At 44.4% G+C, this 19,061-nt stretch overlaps 1 protein-coding gene across 1 annotated transcript in view; it reads right to left on the bottom strand.

Annotated features, from left to right (window-relative positions):
- Window positions 1–10,538: 10,538 nt before the first annotated feature.
- Window positions 10,539–19,061, bottom strand: part of htra1b (HtrA serine peptidase 1b) — a 45,167-nt gene continuing 36,644 nt past the window's right edge. The window contains exons 5-10 of the mRNA XM_033610535.2: window positions 15,419–15,613; window positions 14,812–14,844; window positions 13,742–13,856; window positions 13,068–13,125; window positions 12,403–12,498; window positions 10,539–11,212 (exon numbers count right to left, since the gene is read on the bottom strand). Coding sequence (XP_033466426.2) covers window positions 11,044–11,212; window positions 12,403–12,498; window positions 13,068–13,125; window positions 13,742–13,856; window positions 14,812–14,844; window positions 15,419–15,613 — 666 coding nt within the window. The 3' untranslated portion in view covers window positions 10,539–11,043. The remainder of the gene's footprint in view (window positions 11,213–12,402; window positions 12,499–13,067; window positions 13,126–13,741; window positions 13,857–14,811; window positions 14,845–15,418; window positions 15,614–19,061) is intronic.

The following is a 19,061-nucleotide window of genomic DNA, read 5'->3' as shown; positions in this document are numbered from 1 at the left end:
TGAATGTGTGTTCTCTCTGGGGGGTTGATTCTAGCTGTTAATTCTACACATCTCTTAAAATGAAGAGAAGAGCTTGTGTAACACCAAATACATCAAATCCTGAATAGACAGAGGAAAGAAGTTGAGTCAGATGGGTCAGGCTCTGCTTCAGTACCTCTAAATCTGAGGCCATGGTTCTCTGCTGGAGAACGGTGGATTGTTTCCTCTGGGTTGGGGAAGAGTTAGGCCCAATCCCAATACCCCTCTTGCCCACTACCCCTTGGCCCTCAAAATGAAGCAACGAGGGGTAAGAGTTGAAATCTTTCCCTAGGAATTGGGACACCACTCACTACGTCACGCATCGGTTACCTTCATACATACGTAACTATTTTAAACAGGAAGCTGCGAGCCATCTACATTTCCAACCAACATCTACAATGGAGTCTCCAGTTGAGTTCATCCTACCGATCGCGTTTGCTGTATTCATCATGCTTTGTTTGATGAACGACAGACGACGGGACTTCTGCTAGCTGGCTAGCTAGCTAACATTACGAGGCAGCATAGTTATGCTAGCTGGTGTGTTATCGTAATGTGAAAAGTCCGACAATTTTGCAGAACAGCACAGACAGTGCGAGCTAGCTAGCTAGCTAACAAGCAACCTGACGGTTGCGACAGTAACATTAGCTATGTAGGAACTTTTTTCCCCGTCTCTTGCTCGGTGGCAGCCATGGCAACATCTACCCCTCGCTGGCAAGTCAGCATCTGAAATCCCTCGCTCCAAAGGGCTAGTTTCATACCCACTATCCCTCGTTATGCCCCCTACCCCTACACGCAAAAAGGAATTGGGACACCAGGGGTAGGGCCAAGGTAGGGCTAAGGGGGGGTATTGGGATGGGCCCTTACTGCCTCAAGCGAGGGAATTCAAGTATCTTGGGGACTTGTTCACGAGTGAGGGTAGAATGAAGCGTGAGATGGTCTGCTGCAGCTTCTGCAGTGATGTAGGCGCTGCGCCTGACCATCATGGTGAAGAGGGAGCTGAGCGGGAAGGCAAAGCTTTTGATTTACTGGTCCATCTACGTCCTAAACCTCACCTATGGTCATGAGCTCTGGGTAGTGACTGAAAGAATGAGGTCACAGATGAAAGTGGCCCAAATTAGTGTCCTCCATAGGGTGTCTGGGCTCAGCCTTAGAGATAGGGGAATTTGGAAATCTGGAGGGAGCTCGGAGTAGAGCCGCTGCTCCTTCGTGCCAAAAGGGGTCAGTTGAGGTGGTTCGGGCATCTGATCAGGATCTTCCTGGATGCCTCTCGTTAGAGGTGTCCCAGGCACGTCCCACTGGTAGGAGGCCCCGGGGCAGACCCAGAACACACTGGAGGGATTATATATCTCATCTGGTCTGGGAACACCTTGGGGTCCCCCAGGAGGAGCTGGAAAGTGTTGCTGGTGAGAGGGACGTCTGGGGTGCTTTGCTCGGCCTGCTGCCCCCAAGACCCAGCCCTGGATAAGAGGATGAAAATGGATGGATGGATCCCAGTGTTGAAACAAAATGTACGGCCTTGGTAGTAGCCTGGGCTGTGGCCTTTTGATGCACCATCATGTTTTTTTCCCCCGACCAACCTTAATTATCTCCTCTGATCTCATGCTGACCTCTCATTACATCACCTAAAATCACACATGTTGAAAAAAAAAAAAGTTTTTCTTTTGAGACTTTATGTCTCCACCACTTTTCAAGACAAAGTGACGCCTTTGAGCAAGGCACTCACTTATTAAGAGCTCATTTGGTTTCCGATGTAGGAAGCTGCAAGACAGCAGCGATTAGGTTCATTTTGTCTACTCAATTAAATAATATAGAGGTTTTCCTTTTTTTCAGACGAAGAGATTAGGAGATGTTGCTTTACCTTGACATGTTTCGACTGTCAACTTCAGTCTTCTTCAGAAACATCATCTGACGTGTGTCGTGACATGTCTTTATCAGATGGTGTTTCCTTGAAGGCGTGACCAGCCTGGCAATCTGATAGATCTGCCAGGCTGGTCACGCCCCCTGCCGCCCGATGGTCTCTGGAGGAGAGAGTCCCAGGTGTGAGACATGAGAAAAAACATACATAGGAGAAACAGGGAGAAGCTTTAATACAAGAAAAATCAAACATAAAAAAAGAATGTGAAAAGGAAACGACAGGACGACTCACAAGATCTCAAAAAGAAAAAGCAGAATAGGAAAACTTAAAATCAGCCATATCCGATCACTGCAAGAGAAACAATCACATCATGGACTAGGACAACGTGAAGGTCATCGGGTCAGAAAGCAACAAATTCAAACGTTGGATCAAGGAGGCCATAGAGATCAGGAAGCGGGCCAGGGATATCAACAACCAGGATGAGGGGGCTTTCATGCTGTCGCACACCTGGGACTTTATCTTCCAGAGACCATCATCGGGCGGCGGGGGGCGTGACCGGCCTGGCAGATCTGTCAGATTGCCAGGCCGGTCACGTCTTCAAGGAAACACCAGCTGATAAAGACATGTCACAACACACGTCAGATGACGCTTCTGAAGAAGACTGAAGTTGACAGTCGAAACATGTCAAGGTAAAGCAGTATCTCCTAATCTCTGTCTGGAAAAAAGAAAAACCTCTATACCAGACAGCAGGACACTTAGGATTTTCCCCACTGGGTGATTATCAGCCCTCTAAATGGACTCAGAGCGGTGACATAGCATTTTTTGTGCATATGGGAACACTCCCAAGAGAACTCAGACCCCTCTGAAGCAAACTGAACGTTCGATGTGCTTCAAGTGAGTGGTGAGGTTCGCTTAACCTGTATCTTGTGAACGCATAGCGTTCCAGGGTCACTTTGCTTTTTGTCATTGTATTAAACTCTTTAGATCACGTGATATTGCACTGGGATGCTTGAACAAAAAGACGAAACCACGTCGGCCTGTAATGCTTGCTATGATGCAGGATGAGGAGTGCTTTGGTCCACTGAAGATACTGCATGTCTCTAGATGTGGAATGTAGAATACATCAAACGGCACCAGTCTACAACAGACAGAAGATCATCTGAAAGCAAGGGGCTTCATAACTACACTGCAGTGCCACGTCAAAGCAAAAACAAAACTATATATTGTATAGGTTATTGTGTGAACAGAAAGAGGACTGAGGCCCCTTCAGAGCTGAAGTTAACCAGAAAAAGAACTGAGTCTTCTTTGAATGAACTGAAAATGTGAACACAAAAAGAAGCCTCGTTTCTGTTGGTCCACTTTCTGGTGCACTTTAAGAGGACTGAGTTCAGTTTGTTTATACAAGACTGTGTGAAAACACCCTTAAGAGGATGTGAGTCAGTGATGTGAGGCTGTAAAAACCACACATATTTCATGCAACAGAAAGAGTTATACAAGCATATAACAGCGAGGCAGATGAACTATGGCAGCTGTAACAAGCAGAACATGCTGGCGTTCAGTTTTGTATCTCTGGGCTTGAGCTCTGCATTTTCTGACTAAACATATGAGTCATGAAGTACTTTAAAGAGTTGACAGTGCTGATTTATGGATGTTTCGCGTGGAAGACAGCGTGGCAGTGAGAGGAAAATGTTGCTCAAGAGTTTCCCGAAAAGGCAGAATCAAGTTAGCCGAGTTTCCCGCCAGACCTTCCAGAGCCGCTGACTCATAAATGGGTCAGAAGTGAACCATGAAGGTCACTCAAAGTCTTCTTATGTGGAGAACCGCTGCAGTTAGCCCAGTGCAGAAGACATCTGATAGCCTGGCTGCCAAAGTCTAAAAAGAACCAGAGGAGACAGTCGATGCCAAGGAACTATGCATGAACCAACCCACAGCTGTGAGCTGAGTCGACAGAAATGAAATGGGTCACATATTACATAAGGAGGACATCAAATTACAAAATGATGTGCGGATGTTTTGTTGGACATGTGCAGGTCAGACACTGAGTCAGCGGAGGAGAGCTCTGGGAGAAAATCTGCTCCGTCAATCAGGACAAACTGGGTCACTGGATCCATTCACGTCTCATCCCACTGGGGAAGAAACCAAAGGGAAACTCCCCGCTCGTCCTCTCCTGCTGGTCGATCTCATTTATCTGCATTCCAGGAGGTCTTCAGTGATGAAGACATGTCATTCATCTTTTACTGTTGAACCCACTTCACCTCTCAGCACAGAGTGAAACCTCTTCAGTCTCCTCCACAGCACAGTCGGACAACATCTCAGCATGGAAATGAGCCGCAAGATGGCAGCCGGATCCGATCCAAGGTCTCCATGTTAAAAAAGACTTTGTAAAGATGATACATTTCCCCGCCACACTGAGTCTGTCTGTTATCTGCAGAAGCCCATCTCAACCAATGTGATGAAGAAAAAAGCTCCTTGGTTATATTGAAAAACTCTGTCGACCACAATAATCACTTTGTACAGTACAGGCCAAAAGTTTGGACACACCTTCTCATTCAATGCGTTTTCTTTATTTTCATGACTATTTACATTGTAGATTCTCACTGAAGGCATCAAAACTATGAATGAACACATGTGGAGTTATGTACTTAACAAAAAAAGGTGAAATAACTGAAAACATGTTTTATATTCTAGTTTCTTCAAAATAGCCACCCTTTGCTCTGATTACTGCTTTGCACACTCTTGGCATTCTCTCGATGAGCTTCAAGGGGTAGTCACCTGAAATGGTTTTCCAACAGTCTTGAAGGAGTTCCCAGAGGTGTTTAGCACTTGTTGGCCCCTTTGCCTTCACTCTGCGGTCCAGCTCACCCCAAACCATCTCGATTGGGTTCAGGTCCGGTGACTGTGGAGGCCAGGTCATCTGCCGCAGCACTCCATCACTCTCCTTCTTGGTCAAATAGCCCTTACACAGCCTGGAGGTGTGTTTGGGGTCATTGTCCTGTTGAAAAATAAATGATCGTCCAACTAAACGCAAACCGGATGGGATGGCATGTCGCTGCAGGATGCTGTGGTAGCCATGCTGGTTCAGTGTGCCTTCAATTTTGAATAAATCCCCAACAGTGTCAGCAGCAAAACACCCCCACACCATCACACCTCCTCCTCCATGCTTCACAGTGGGAACCAGGCATGTGGAATCCATCCGTTCACCTTTTCTGCGTCTCACAAAGACACGGCGGTTGGAACCAAAGATCTCAAATTTGGACTCATCAGACCAAAGCACAGATTTCCACTGGTCTAATGTCCATTCCTTGTGTTTCTTGGCCCAAACAAATCTCTTCTGCTTGTTGCCTCTCCTTAGCAGTGGTTTCCTAGCAGCTATTTGACCATGAAGGCCTGATTGGCGCAGTCTCCTCTTAACAGTTGTTCTAGAGATGGGTCTGCTGCTAGAACTCTGTGTGGCATTCATCTGGTCTCTGATCTGAGCTGCTGTTAACTTGCCATTTCTGAGGCTGGTGACTCGGATGAACTTATCCTCAGAAGCAGAGGTGACTCTTGGTCTTCCTTTCCTGGGTCGGTCCTCATGTGTGCCAGTTTGGTTGTAGCGCTTGATGGTTTTTGCGACTCCACTTGGGGACACATTTAAAGTTTTTGCAATTTTCCGGACTGACTGACCTTCATTTCTTAAAGTAATGATGGCCACTCGTTTTTCTTTAGTTAGCTTTGGTTGGTTCTTGCCATAATATGAATTTTAACAGTTGTCCAATAGGGCTGTCGGCTGTGTATTAACCTGACTTCTGCACAACACAACTGATGGTCCCAACCCCATTGATAAAGCAAGAAATTCCACTAATTAACCCTGATAAGGCACACCTGTGAAGTGGAAACCATTTCAGGTGACTACCTCTTGAAGCTCATGGAGAGAATGCCAAGAGTGTGCAAAGCAGTAATCAGAGCAAAGGGTGGCTATTTTGAAGAAACTAGAATATAAAACATGTTTTCAGTTATTTCACCTTTTTTTGTTAAGTACATAACTCCACATGTGTTCATTCATAGTTTTGATGCCTTCAGTGAGAATCTACAATGTAAATAGTCATGAAAATAAAGAAAACGCATTGAATGAGAAGGTGTGTCCAAACTTTTGGCCTGTACTGTACATCAAAATAATGACTCAGTATCTCAAATTAACTAAACTTTCTCAAAATAAGGACTTAATTGTTGTGACAGTTCAACCTGGGACCCAAAATTCAAACACAACCAGGAAATGGGGAATGGTTAAAGGTAGTTTTTTGTAGTTTAAAGAAGTGGAGCTGAAGACTTGAATGAAAAGATGGCTGAGGTGGGCCAACCACAGGCTGGGAACGGCGAAACAGAGCAGGCAGAGGAGCTGAAGGCAGAGCTGTCCAAATCCGGAAGACAAAGAAGAAGACCAAGAACGAGGCTAGACGTGGGGGGTTATGGTTGAGGCTGATGTGGTGAACCTGAGACACAACAGAGTGTGAATTCATGTCCAAAAGCACAAAAAGACAAAGTGTCGAAAAACTAGAAGTTGGCCTTGACATCTGTGTCGCAGAGGAGACTGAGCAATCTGTGTGTCTGAGCCGGGGTTTTATACTGCAGTGGACTGATTGTAGATGAGGTTCAGGTGTGCAGGTTCAGCAGCTGCTGGCGGGGGAAGGAACAAGACAGCCACGCCCAGCAAACACACTGAGGGTGTTTCTCAAAGTTAAGGATCCCTGCTCGGTAGGACGAGTCCTTCCAAGGAGGGATCCTGCAGAGGCAAGGCAAGAGGTTTCAGGGTACTGTGATCATTTTGGCACTCTGTAATGTTGTTGGACAATTTGAACAAATGTAGCAGTATTTTCAGAGTCACATGACTTTTAGGGAGAATATATTTCTGGATTAAATTTACAAAAACAAACAGGTAGATTAAATAGTCAACTGAACCCATTAAGAAGAGCAATGTATTCAGACAGAGTTTTTGTGAATTTGATAGTACGATTGCTTTATTGAAAGTACAGTAGTACCATTGCCAATAGTGGGATAGTTAGTGGGCTGAAACTGTAAAACTGAAAGGCAGATAGTTAAAGTGTTTATATGTTGTATTGACTTAAAAGTGGGGCGCACTGGTAGTTCACATGGGAAAGGTGCGACTAGCCCTTGTTGCAGCAGCATACCATACCATGACTTAATCATACCAAACATTAGAAACAACACCAACATTGGTCCACAGGGGGAGCCACAGCGATCTGTCACATTTTAGCCATTTTGAAGCATTTTTCTGTTGTTATAGCGCCACCCAGTTGCCAATTAGAGTTAAATTTCTCCAGTCACCTTGAGGCGTCCTGTTCTACATATCTACCAAGTTTAGTAAAAATCCATATGGCGGTTAGGCCTAGATAAGAAATGAGCTCTCTAGCGCCCCCATTTTGTTTGATGGGGTCAATAATGGAGGGGTCCCCTCAGATTATGTGTGGTCATATGCCTACAAAGTTGCGTGGTGATGGGTGAAACCCTTGAGATGTTATACACCTTTATGTGATGAGCCACGCCCTCCGCAATATTCATTGCCTTATAGAAGCTCAGTTTTAGTAAGTTTTCCAACTTTTGCCAAGAGGGAACTTTAGATATTGGTCCCTAGATTATGTTCACCCAGTTTCATGCAGATCGCTCAAACTTCCTAGGAAGAGATCCATTTGAAGTGTTTTTCAAAAAATTCAAAATGGTGGAAAATCTATATAAGCGGAAGTTATGGGTTCTTGAGGCAAATGTGTTCCTCATGAGGAGAGGCATCTCTGTGCAAAGTTTCATGTCTCTACCACATACGGGGCATGAGATATGCCCATTCAAAGTTTGACATTTCAATGGGTTGCTATAGCGGGCTGATGATGTAGCCTCCTTGAAATTCGGCCGTTTGAGGATCCTTCCTTGACTCTGAGAAACACCCAGAGACAGACTGCAAACAAACATGAGACACTAGGAGGGGAAACAGGAAACACAAAGGAGAGACAAAGCAGAAACCCCAACATCAATATCTTAACTAGACTATCTTGAACAAGATTGAAATAACTGATAACAAAATCACAGTTTGGAGTTGAGGGACCACAGATAATAACAAGGTGACATCTTCAAAATGGAATCAAGTAACAAAAATTCCTTTGACTGGTGACTCAGCTGAGTTTGAGGGTTTGATTGGTCTTTGAAAATAATCTGAAACATGTTCCTGGAATTTTATGTGATATCATTACATATAAATGTGTGTCAGCTGCAGACACCTGACTAGAAATATTAAACAAGTTGTCATTTAACCAGGAGAGAAATTAGCCTGTTAATTTTTCAGGATTCAACAACAGCATTTCTCAATAATCAGCGACTGTCATCACACCTGAGATGTAGTTGCGTTAAGACGCTCTGATTTTCCACTGCAGGATACAGGTAGCTCATTCAGCTCAGAAGTTCTCTGAGAAAACCCCACGATGCTGGCTTACATCAGCTGACCTCCATGAACCTGCACAGAGAACATATTACTAACCTCACTGTGTTCACTGTGTCAAGTGTTACGTAACGCCTTCGCTCCGCTGGGTCGACACACACCGGGGCCAACATTGTGTCATGCGTTGTTGAGCTCAGTACTTCAGTGTGTAACGGCGCAGAGGGACGACATGCTGAGCGGAGAACGAGATGTTTGAGAGATGATGGAGTTCTTTCTCAACTTGTTTTCCTGCTCGGCTGCTGGGGTCGAGCTGGAGTTCAGTTGTGGCTCTTTTTCTTTTTCATACACTCGTAACGTCTTTAATGAAGACATTAATGAATTATTCTGATCTCATTGTTCACTTATTTGGTTTCTTTTGAAGCCTCTACGTCGTAAGGTTGAATTATGTTTTTTCGCCACTTGTTTCAATAATCATTGGAATGCAATTTCTGGTTGCCTACGTGAACCAGTCAGGTTGAAGTTACAGTTTACATCCATGTCTGTCCAGAGTCATATGACGGCTTGACAGTTCACAATGCGTCAAATGTTGCTGCAAAGAACTTACAAATATTTTAACATGGATGCTCCACATACAGAAGATCTGTACAGTCAGCACAGTTTCAAGATTAGAGTCACCAAATGAAGCTCTCACTTAAGTTCAGTCAGGAAGACAATACTTTTCATGCTCGACTGTAATTTTTCTCCCACCCTGACATTCACTCCTTGAACCAGTAGTGCAGAGACACACCTTCACCGCCAGCCAATCATCGTCCTGCTCCTCATTTTAAATATGGTTCTTTTTCTGCCCGCAGTTCTTTCATGCTGCAGCCGTGTCATCCCGGTCTCAATCTGACGTTGTCGAAATCCATTGCTTGATTAGTGACTTCCGGCATCAGACACCAACAAAACAAAGCCGTCCTTTTGCGTGAACATGATACATGGCAGGTCATTATCATAGTTTAACGATGCCCAGCAGCGACTGGGGGAAACATGACGGGACAAGAATGAAAGTTAAGGCAGCAAAAGTCCCAGAAGTGCAGGTAGGAGGGGTGGATGGGTCAAACAGCAACGGACTTTCACCCAGGAGGTCAGTTTTCACCTCCTGTAAGGTGTAAAGCCAAACCCTGTTCTTTTTTCTTAAACCTAACCATGTGTTTGCTGTTGAAGGAAACAAACATCGGTGTTGTACCGATGTAGTGCTTTTATTTTGAAAGAGACTGTATACAAACTGTACATTTCCTGTGAAAACAGAAGTGTATTTTGAAAACAGACAATGCATGTAACAGGCTGAAGTTGACACGGTGTCCCAGAACATCAACAACCAACACACCCAGGGTACCCTGGACGTCATATGTGGACGTGGAAAGTCCATGACCAAACGTGGACATGTGATGAGGTCAGAGTGAGGATGTGTTGGCTGTGCGTACTCTCCACCTCCCCATCACCACCTAGTTTTCTTGGATTTGTCAGCCTCATCAGTCATCAGCCTCGGAGTCATCAGAGTCCACTTTGCCTGTGGACTTTTACATCTACAAATAACGTTCTAGGTATCTGTATACATCTGACGTCTTTTCAAAATACACCTCAGGAAATGTACGGTTTCTGCTCGTTAGACGCACACAGTCTATTTCGAAATAAGCACACAATGTTGGTATAACACCTCGGATTTATGTTTATGGCAAAAGCATGTAGTTGGGTTTCAAAACAAACATCACGATTTGAGTCTACACACAGACAGAAAGTGAACAACAGCCTCCTGGGTAAAAGTCTGGGTTTGCTGGACTCGTCCACCTCCCCTTCCACTCGCCCCATAAGGACTTTCCAGTTCCTTATAAAACTTTGTTACCCTGCCAACCAGTGTGTTTCATAACATCACCAAAGGTGCCTTTGTGTGTCCTTCTGTCTCAGTATCTATCAAATGTCTCCCCTTCTGTTCCTGAGATGTGACGTTGAGTAGTGGCCAAAATCTACACCCATGATTATGGTGGTTGCTATGGACACTGTGAAACTAATGTGGACACATTCTGATGTAAGACTGAGTTCCATGATGACTATTTGTCTTTCACAAAAAAAAGATTTATGAAAATATGAAAGTACAGTGTGCATGATCAAGAGCTTGTACAAAACTCTGTTAAGCTCACTGTTAGTTTCTTTTGACTGACTGTCGTTACATTGATATTGATTAGTCAATAAAGACGACACTTTTGAAAATAATTTTATTCCTTTTTTGAAAAATTGTCATCAAACACAAAGAGACAAAAATACAATAAAAAATATTCCATCAAGAACATAACACAACAAAACAGAACTACGGTAACCTGCAGTAACCTCTTGGTAGCGACAGATGGCGTTAGTAGAATATAAAAGGTCAGTGATGACGGAAAGTAAATTGGGATTAGATGAAAAATGGAACTAACATGAGAAGCATGACGACAGGGCGGAAGCTTCAGATCCCAGAGTCATGAAGTCGGAGCTTTGAAGGTGTGTGCGAGCCTAACAGCATGGAAGAGTAGTAGTGCTCATAATTACAAGTTCTTAAACGCAGTAGGTGTGGCCCCAGACACACACACACACACACACACACACCCCCCTCTATTGGTTGCTTGGTTTTTCAAAGTGTTCATGATTGGTTGAAAAACACTGAGAGCCAGCTCGGGATTGGTTGAAGGGTTGGGTTATTGATTGTTTGCTCATTCTAGCTGCGACATCAAGGCTCGATCTCCTCGGGGACAATGGTGAGCATGACGTCCTCGTTGCCTCGCCTCACCACTGTTCGCAGCGTCTCATCCTGCTTGATGGCGCCACTGACGTCGCTGGCCGAGGTGATTCGCTCGCCATTGATGGTGATGATGACATCTCCCTCCTTCAGGCCAGCGCTGTCAGCAAAAGAGAGAAAGTGTTTTTCTTTAGCAGGATATCTTTCTGTTAAAATCTTTATTCATCATTATATATTCTGTCCCTGCAACCAAATCACCAAATAAATGTTGGCGTTGTACGTTTCTGCAAACCACAGATACGTTTCATCACTGTGGTTAGATCTAGGCACAAAAACACGAGAAAAGATCATGTTTTGGCTACAAGTACCCAGTTTTTGGGGATATAATCTGGCAGGAAACAGCAATGCCTCCATCAAAAACACCTACTTTTTGTGACGCTATCTTGCTGCTTTTTATCGCACTGTTTCAGCAGGAAATGCAGTGATGTCGTAATAGAAAAACAACCACTTTTTCTGGCACTATCCAGCAGGAAACACAGCTCCTGCAAATGTAACCTATGTGTGGTTTGCAGAAACCCTGAAATTATGTACAGCACTTTCTTCCACTTGTGGTGCTTCTAAAATCCGTGACAACCCATTTTCACTAACTCTGTCTGTTCATCTTGTCATGAATATATAATATCATAGAGAAGTACTACAGATTTGAAGTTTTCAGAGGCTTTGCTTTAATAAATACATTTCTGTTCCTTAAACGTAGAGGCTCGAGGGCACAGAGGATGCTCGACTTGGACTGAAGCAGTTTGTCCTCCCTGCCAGAGGGAGTTGGACAGTGTGGGTGGGAAACATTCATGACTCTGCTTTCACTGCCAGCTTTCATCCTGCGTCCACAAGCAAAACAGCAGCTTTAAAACCAGAAGTGAAGTTTCCAAATCCTGCAGTCTGAAAGTTCAGATCTAATAAATGTCCTTTCAGTAAGGTCAGATCCTCATCCTGACTCACAAACCCACCAGACAACAAGAAAACAAACTCTACCTGCGACTTTCTCCGGTGCAGCGTCAACTAGCTTTAATGTGGATACCATACATCTTTCCAGGGACAAAGCAGATTCTGCAGCAGTGAGTGTGGAACCAGCCAACCCTTCTATCTGTCTCTGAGTGTCAACTTCACGATGTGGAAAATGTGCCGAACTTGTGCCATTTATTGGCATGAAAAAATTAAAGTTGCTCCAGATGATTCATGCAGAATTACACATCCTCAAATCTGTTAAAGCTGCTTGTTGTTGATTTGACATATTGGGCAGTGAACTCCAGATAATGTGGGAATAAGAAGGAATGAGAGAGAGACACTCACGCCTCAGCTGGAGTCCGGCTGATGACCTCAATGACGTACGCCCCCGAGGTGACATCTGGGAAGTCTGAATGCCGCTCCTTCAGCTCCTTGGCCAGCCTGACGGGAGGAAAACAGGAGCTCTTAATTAAACTGGAGCGGATGATGCATCGTGACTCATTTGAAATTCCGACATGCGAAGCATCGCTCTGATTAATCGGGACACTTTCAAGCTTGGAAAAGCTGCAACCTCAGCAGTACTGGGCTGATTTTAATGAAGCTGATTGGTCCACACAGGACAGCTGTATCATTGAGTCAACATGTTTAATCAGAGTCAGCAGATTCTTCTGAACACCAGCTCACAAGATCAAGCATCCCTCCTACACCTAACAGGGCTCCCTTCAGTGCAAGCTCTAGCTTAAGATAAAAGTTATTCACAGAGCGTCTCAGACCTTAAAAGAGATCTTAGTTAAAAAACTGTTTGGAGCAGAGAGGTGGACTTTTATTTCTTTGTCCGAGGGATGTCGCACGTTGTAAAGCTCTTCCCCCCGTCGTCCGCCTCCACTGTCTCATTAATGAATCACTTTATTTGACCAGAAACACCTAGTTTTAGGTTGCGTCCCTTTCCCTTTATGAGCTGTGGGTGGTAACAACGTCTGGAGCATGACATCATCAGAAACAGAACTTACGTTGGAGTGAGACTCATCATTCTGACGCCGATGTATTTCTTCTTCTGTAATGTTTTACCTGCAGAGCAAAGAGAAACATGCTGTGACTGATGTAAGGCTCATCACCTCATTCGTTCACCCTGTTAAGTGGAGCTACAGTTACAGCTCAGCTAGGACATTTAACTGGCCTACTGTCCTTGTCCCAGTATACAAGCACGGGAGGGGAATCCATTTATTGAGCCAAGTATGTGCGACTCCTCTACGATAGGTGGAGATATGCCCCCTTTCCTGTTGACCTATTACGTCACAGACCAAACAATGGACAAACAAGTTAGCTACAGTTAGCTAGCTGCTAACTGGTACCATGGTGGACAACTTTACAGCTCTGTACATTTGGTCCGTCCAAAAAGTCACGGCTCTGGATGTAGATTTCTCCATGTTGTTACCGGCTTCTTCTTCTCTTACACATTTAATGCTATTGGACTTCCGGGTCAAAGCCCGGGGCGGAAACTGTGGAGCATGCTCAGAGCGCCTCGGCCAGTTTGGGTCTGATTGACTGTATACATGCAGGATTCACATGATCTGGGTGTGTTAGTCCCACTGTGACAAATTTAGGACCATTTCACTCACACTAACATGTTTACAGGGATTTTAAAAGTCCGGTTTTAGTCGGAGAGAGTCAAAGAGCTGCGAACCTTTGGCCTGTCTGTCATGTGACTCTGCCAGGAACTGTCTGATTTTGTCCGAGGGGATGGCGAAGGAGATTCCTGCTGTGACCTTCAGAGTGTTGATACCGATCACCTCTCCATCCTGCAGGACACACACACACACACACACACACACACGGTCATTTTGTTGTGTTCCTCAAACGCCCCACAGTAATGTCACTGTTTAACTGATGCCACATTGTTCTTCAGTAACACGGTCGGCTCAAACCAAACCCATAATCAGAGTCAGCTGCAGACTGCGACCGTCTGCCAAGCATTACCTAAACTCTTTATTTACATTTCTTAACTGGAACATTATGGGCCCTGGTGTTTGTTTATATGAGATTACATATATCTGTGTTTCGCAACATGTGGACGTCGTCCCAGTAAAGAGAAACTCTGTTTTAAGACTCAGAGGTGATGGAAGATTTAAATGAACCCTATTCTCAGGGTGGCGACTTCTTTTTCCATTTGAGATGCCAAAAACAAGAGGTGACATAACATGATCGTTTATCATCAATACCAAACATGTACAACTGTACGCCTCCGTGCACCAGTAGAGTTACAGTTACAGTTTCCATCCATTTCTGTGAAAACATGGACACCTCACACCTCAAAGTACACCAGGACGTACTTTGAGATCCTCGGGCAGAGGGCCCCGAGGATCTGGAACAGTCTGGCCGAGTCAGTCATCTCTTTTAAGTCCCTTCTTAAAACATTATTTTATCTGAGAGCCTTTCTTGATTTCACCTTTGTTTTAAGTTCATTTAAACTGTCTTTTATTTCCTCAGTTTTTACATACTAAAGTGTTTTTATCAGTTCTTTTAAAAGTTGTGTGGACAACTGCATCAAATCTACAGAAAGTCCCTCAAGGTGTTCTCGAGATATCGTGGTCACAAGAATGGGACTGATGGACTAAATACATGACATGTCCCCTGCGTCCCCCTTGAAATCTACACCCATGATTATAGTGGTTGCGATGGATGCTGTGAAACTAGTTTTGCACTGTGGACCAACGTAGCCATGACACATTCTGATGTGAGACTTCCTTCACTCACCAGATTGACCAGTGGTCCTCCTGAGTTGCCGTACTGCAAGAAATCAGAAACAAAGAATATAAAACCAAAGAAACAAAACATTTGAGCAGGTTGTTTCTGACATGAAATGCAGATTATTTGATTATTGTTAGAAAAATATCATATTTTGGCTTAAAGTACCAACTGATTCAGGGGAACAAGCAGCAGGAAAAGCTGCGGTGTTTCTATAAAAACCAAGCACTTTTGGAACTGTGATTCAGAGACAGGTCGCTACAAAAAAAAACATCTGCTTTTGTTGTGTGTTGGTCTTGAACAGTGGTCTGCAGCTTGGCAGGCGTCCCTACATCACTTTAGAAATGTTGACATGACACGTATGAAACATGCAAATGTAACATATTTGTGGTTTGCACAAACGTCCAACGCCAACAGTTTCCTCTGGAGCTGGAGCTGCATCATTTACATAAACATGCAAATCATTTGGATCCAGTCAGACTCAGTTTTGGGAGCAGAACTGCTGAGCCATGAAAGCCTCAAAGTCTTTTTGTTCCTCCCACAGACATTTTTCCAACCTCCCCAGCCTCAGGGCCTGTCTGTCTGTCTGTCTCTGTCTGCCTGTCTAATCACTCACGTTGATGATGGCGTCGGTCTGGATGTAGTCCATGTCAGAGTTGCGGAGGCCCAGCTCTTTGCCTCCCCTCTGGGTGGTGCTGACAATGCCGGTGGTGACGGTGTTCTGCAGGGAGAACGGGCTGCCGATGGCGACCACAAACTCGCCAGGACGAAGGTCCGCCGACCGGCCGAGGAGCAGCACTGGCAGCTTCATCTGCTCCACCAAGACACACAGGGGAGGGAGACAGAGAGAGAAGTACGGTTAAAGAAAGGATGCAGTCAGAGATACTACTGAGTTTTCTGTTTCCTGTTAGTGTTCAAGGGAGACGCCAAAGACAACAAAGAGTTAAGTCCAGTCCAGTCCTTAAGTTTTTTTGTTTTTGGTTTTGAAAGAATAAAAAAAGAGACATGATCCTCTCTTTAAATGCTGCCGGAGGACGCTGTGGTTTTCATCTGAATCTGGTGGAAAATAATAGACTCAGAGGAACATGCATGATCAACAAAGACTGAAGGAACACCAGCATAGTCAGCTGGCAGGACACACACACACACACACACACACACACACACACACACACACACACACACACACACACACACTCAGAGGTAAACAGCAGTTTATTCTCTCTAAGCTGTTGGAAACAGACGTGGATTTCCTGTGGAGAGCTGAGTCAGCTCCTCTCTAGTCACAACTCAAACTGTAAAACACCACAAACGTCGGCTCAGTTCAGTCGAGGCAACAAACTCCACGGCTGAAAAATAAAGCCAACACTGACGTGCCAAAACCTGCAGTTCCTCTAATGTCCACTTGAGGCTGGCTCCAAGAGTGAGTCAGTCCCCACAGGCCCTCATGTTACAATGTAGAAATAAACATGTTTACAGCCTGTTTGGTCTCTGTAAATAATATCAATATTCATGACGACTGTATGGAGGTGAATTTTCATCTGTTTACATTTTATTAAGGCTTAAAGTTGTGCATAATTTAGGGCGGGGCCTCTTTGAGTGACAGGGGACCTTTCCCAAACCACCCTTCACCCACTCCCCACTTTCACTCTGTTTCCGTGATAACACAGAGGGTCCTCCACACTGAGTGTCGTCACAAACCAACCAGTGAGGAGTGGAAGTGAGCTGTAAAACCCTCCGACAGCGAGTCTGCACAGATGCCAACTTACTGAGCATGTGCAACGCCGTATTGTGTTTGTCATGTAAGACGCTCTGTTCTCTTTGTGGACCTTAGACTAATGACTAAGGAGAAATCTGGACTAAGGATAGACCGATACATCGGCCGGCCGATATATCGGGCCGATATTTGAGTTTTTTACTTGTATAAGCATTGGCCGATACGCGCGTGGGTTCACGGATTTATTTTTCCCTGGCATGATTTACAGACAGGCATCCACGGGCAGCTCTGTGTTGTCGGAAGACCCTGCAGCGCACATGCATCGAATCCTACTGTGTACAGTAGTTGTTGTTTTATTTATGCTTCAGCTTAAATATTTGTTTATTTTATAAAGACATTACTGGAAGATTTAAGAGCACTGAACTCTTTTTTTATTTGAATGTATAATAATAACAATAATAATATTCTACCTAATATTCTACCCAGACCCTATAGCTTAGAGGTTTACACCATGGTCTGCCACCCAGTAGACCAGGGTTCGATTCCCAGATTTATTTTTGTGGGGCGGCAGTAGCTCAGTCCATAGGGACTTGGGTTGGGAACCGGAGGGTCGTCTGTTCGAGTCCCCGTCCGGACCAAATATGGAGCATTGACTGGTGGCTAGAGAGGTGCCAGTTCACCTCCTGGGCACTGCCGAGGTGCCCTTGAGCAAGGCACCGAACCCCCCAACCGCTCGGGGCGCCTGACCAAAGGGCAGCCCCCTCACTCTGACATCTCTCCACTTTGTGCATGTATAGGTCCTGTTTGTGCATGTGTGTGTCTTTCAGACCTGTGTGTAATTGACAAGCAAGAGTGAAAAACATTGAATTTCCCCTCAATGGAATTAATAAACTTAACTTAAACTTCTACCTCAACTTTCCATCTTGTTTTAGTATTTTTTACTGTTCAATAAATGTTTCTTATTTTAAACTTGAGACCTGTAATATTTGTTATCATTGTGTCATTTTTTTGATGTAAATTGAGGGAGCAAAAGCAGTATCGGCCCCAAATATTGGCTCAAGAAAATCGGCAGTCCATAATCGGTCATCGGCTAAGGGTGAAAAACGGTATCAGCATCAGCCCTAAAAAATCCATATCGGTCTATCCCTAATCTGGACCCACCAGTTGGTAATCACTGGACTAGGACGGGGGTCCTTTATGCCTATGTTTAAACTGGCTGCTGCTGCTGTAGGATGTCTCTGCCAGCCTGTCTACATGCAAAGAAAAAAGAAAAAAGAATATGGCCAGAGAGATGAATGACGTCCATGTGTCACTGTTACAGCGTGAGATGGGCAGAGAGATCCAGAACGAGTCCAGCTGGTTAACTCTGTGATTCCGTTTCTGCTCTGATGAACCGGATCAGAACTCTGAGCTTTTCCATCCTGTCGCTGCGATATCCAGAAGAGCTGAGTGCTCCTGAAGGTGACACAGTTCATGTTGCCACTGCATGTGAGGAGCCCAGCAAAGATTTTAATAAGTAATAATCTGTTCAAATAGACTTAAGTAGAGTTTTATTACTCTGCAGCTGGATCAGTGTCACAATGTCTCCCCGTTTTATTAGAGCCAGGAAACACGACTGGAAACACGACTGGAGAGCGCCGTTTGCTCTGCTACTGCTGAGTGTTATTAGCCAGTAGACACACACACACACACACACACACACACACACACACACACACAGAGGCATGTGCCAAACATATTAAAAATTAATTTTATAGAGTGTTTTCCTTGATTTTACAGAATAAAAGTGACCTGAGCTCCTGCAGTTTGGCACAAACCCAGTCAGCCTCCACAGATGTTGTTTTAAAGCCACACAGGTCCCTTTATGCAGGTAAAAGTATAAATGTCAAATATAATTTTAACAGCTCTGAAAACTTGTATTCTCAATTAGCTTCTGACAAAGTTACAACAGATTTTGGATATTTAACGAGAGACTTTTTTCTTTGATTCTAACTGGGTGTCCCTCTCCTGAAATCCTTGGCATTATTTTCTATTTTCAGTTATTACTCGTTTATTTCTGTGTGTGCATGCTGCTATCTGCTGTGGTATGTGTGCAAGACAAGCTGTTCAAACAAGTTGCCCCTGGTGAGATTGTAAATAAAGTTGTCTGAATCTGAACCTGCTTCTGACTGACTGGTGTCACTGCTCCATAATGGCTGAACTGTCTCTCCGACGCTTTCCCCACCCGAAGTATCACCATCTTGTCAGTGGACTTTCACAACTACATATGACTTGCTACGTATCCTCCTGCATCTGTTGTTGGCATTCACTGCTGCTAGCTGCTTTTAAAATCAGGCGTGTCGATTTACGCCTGTTACATACAGTGTGTCTTTTCAAAATAAACTTAAAAAAAACTTCAAAAATAACTTACAGTGTTGGTAAAAGACCTCGTTTGTACGTTTATGTCCTTGTGCAACAAAAGCACGTGGTTACATTAAGAAAAAAAGCATTCATATGGGAAGTGAACAGCTGCCTCCTGGGTGAAAGTCCAGGGTTTGTTGGA

The sequence above is a fragment of the Epinephelus lanceolatus genome, chromosome 21 (assembly GCF_041903045.1).
Source record: "Epinephelus lanceolatus isolate andai-2023 chromosome 21, ASM4190304v1, whole genome shotgun sequence".
Taxonomy (NCBI): domain Eukaryota; kingdom Metazoa; phylum Chordata; class Actinopteri; order Perciformes; family Serranidae; genus Epinephelus; species Epinephelus lanceolatus.
The sequence above is the reverse complement of the archived record's forward strand: the minus strand, read 5'-3'. Positions and strand labels throughout refer to the sequence as shown.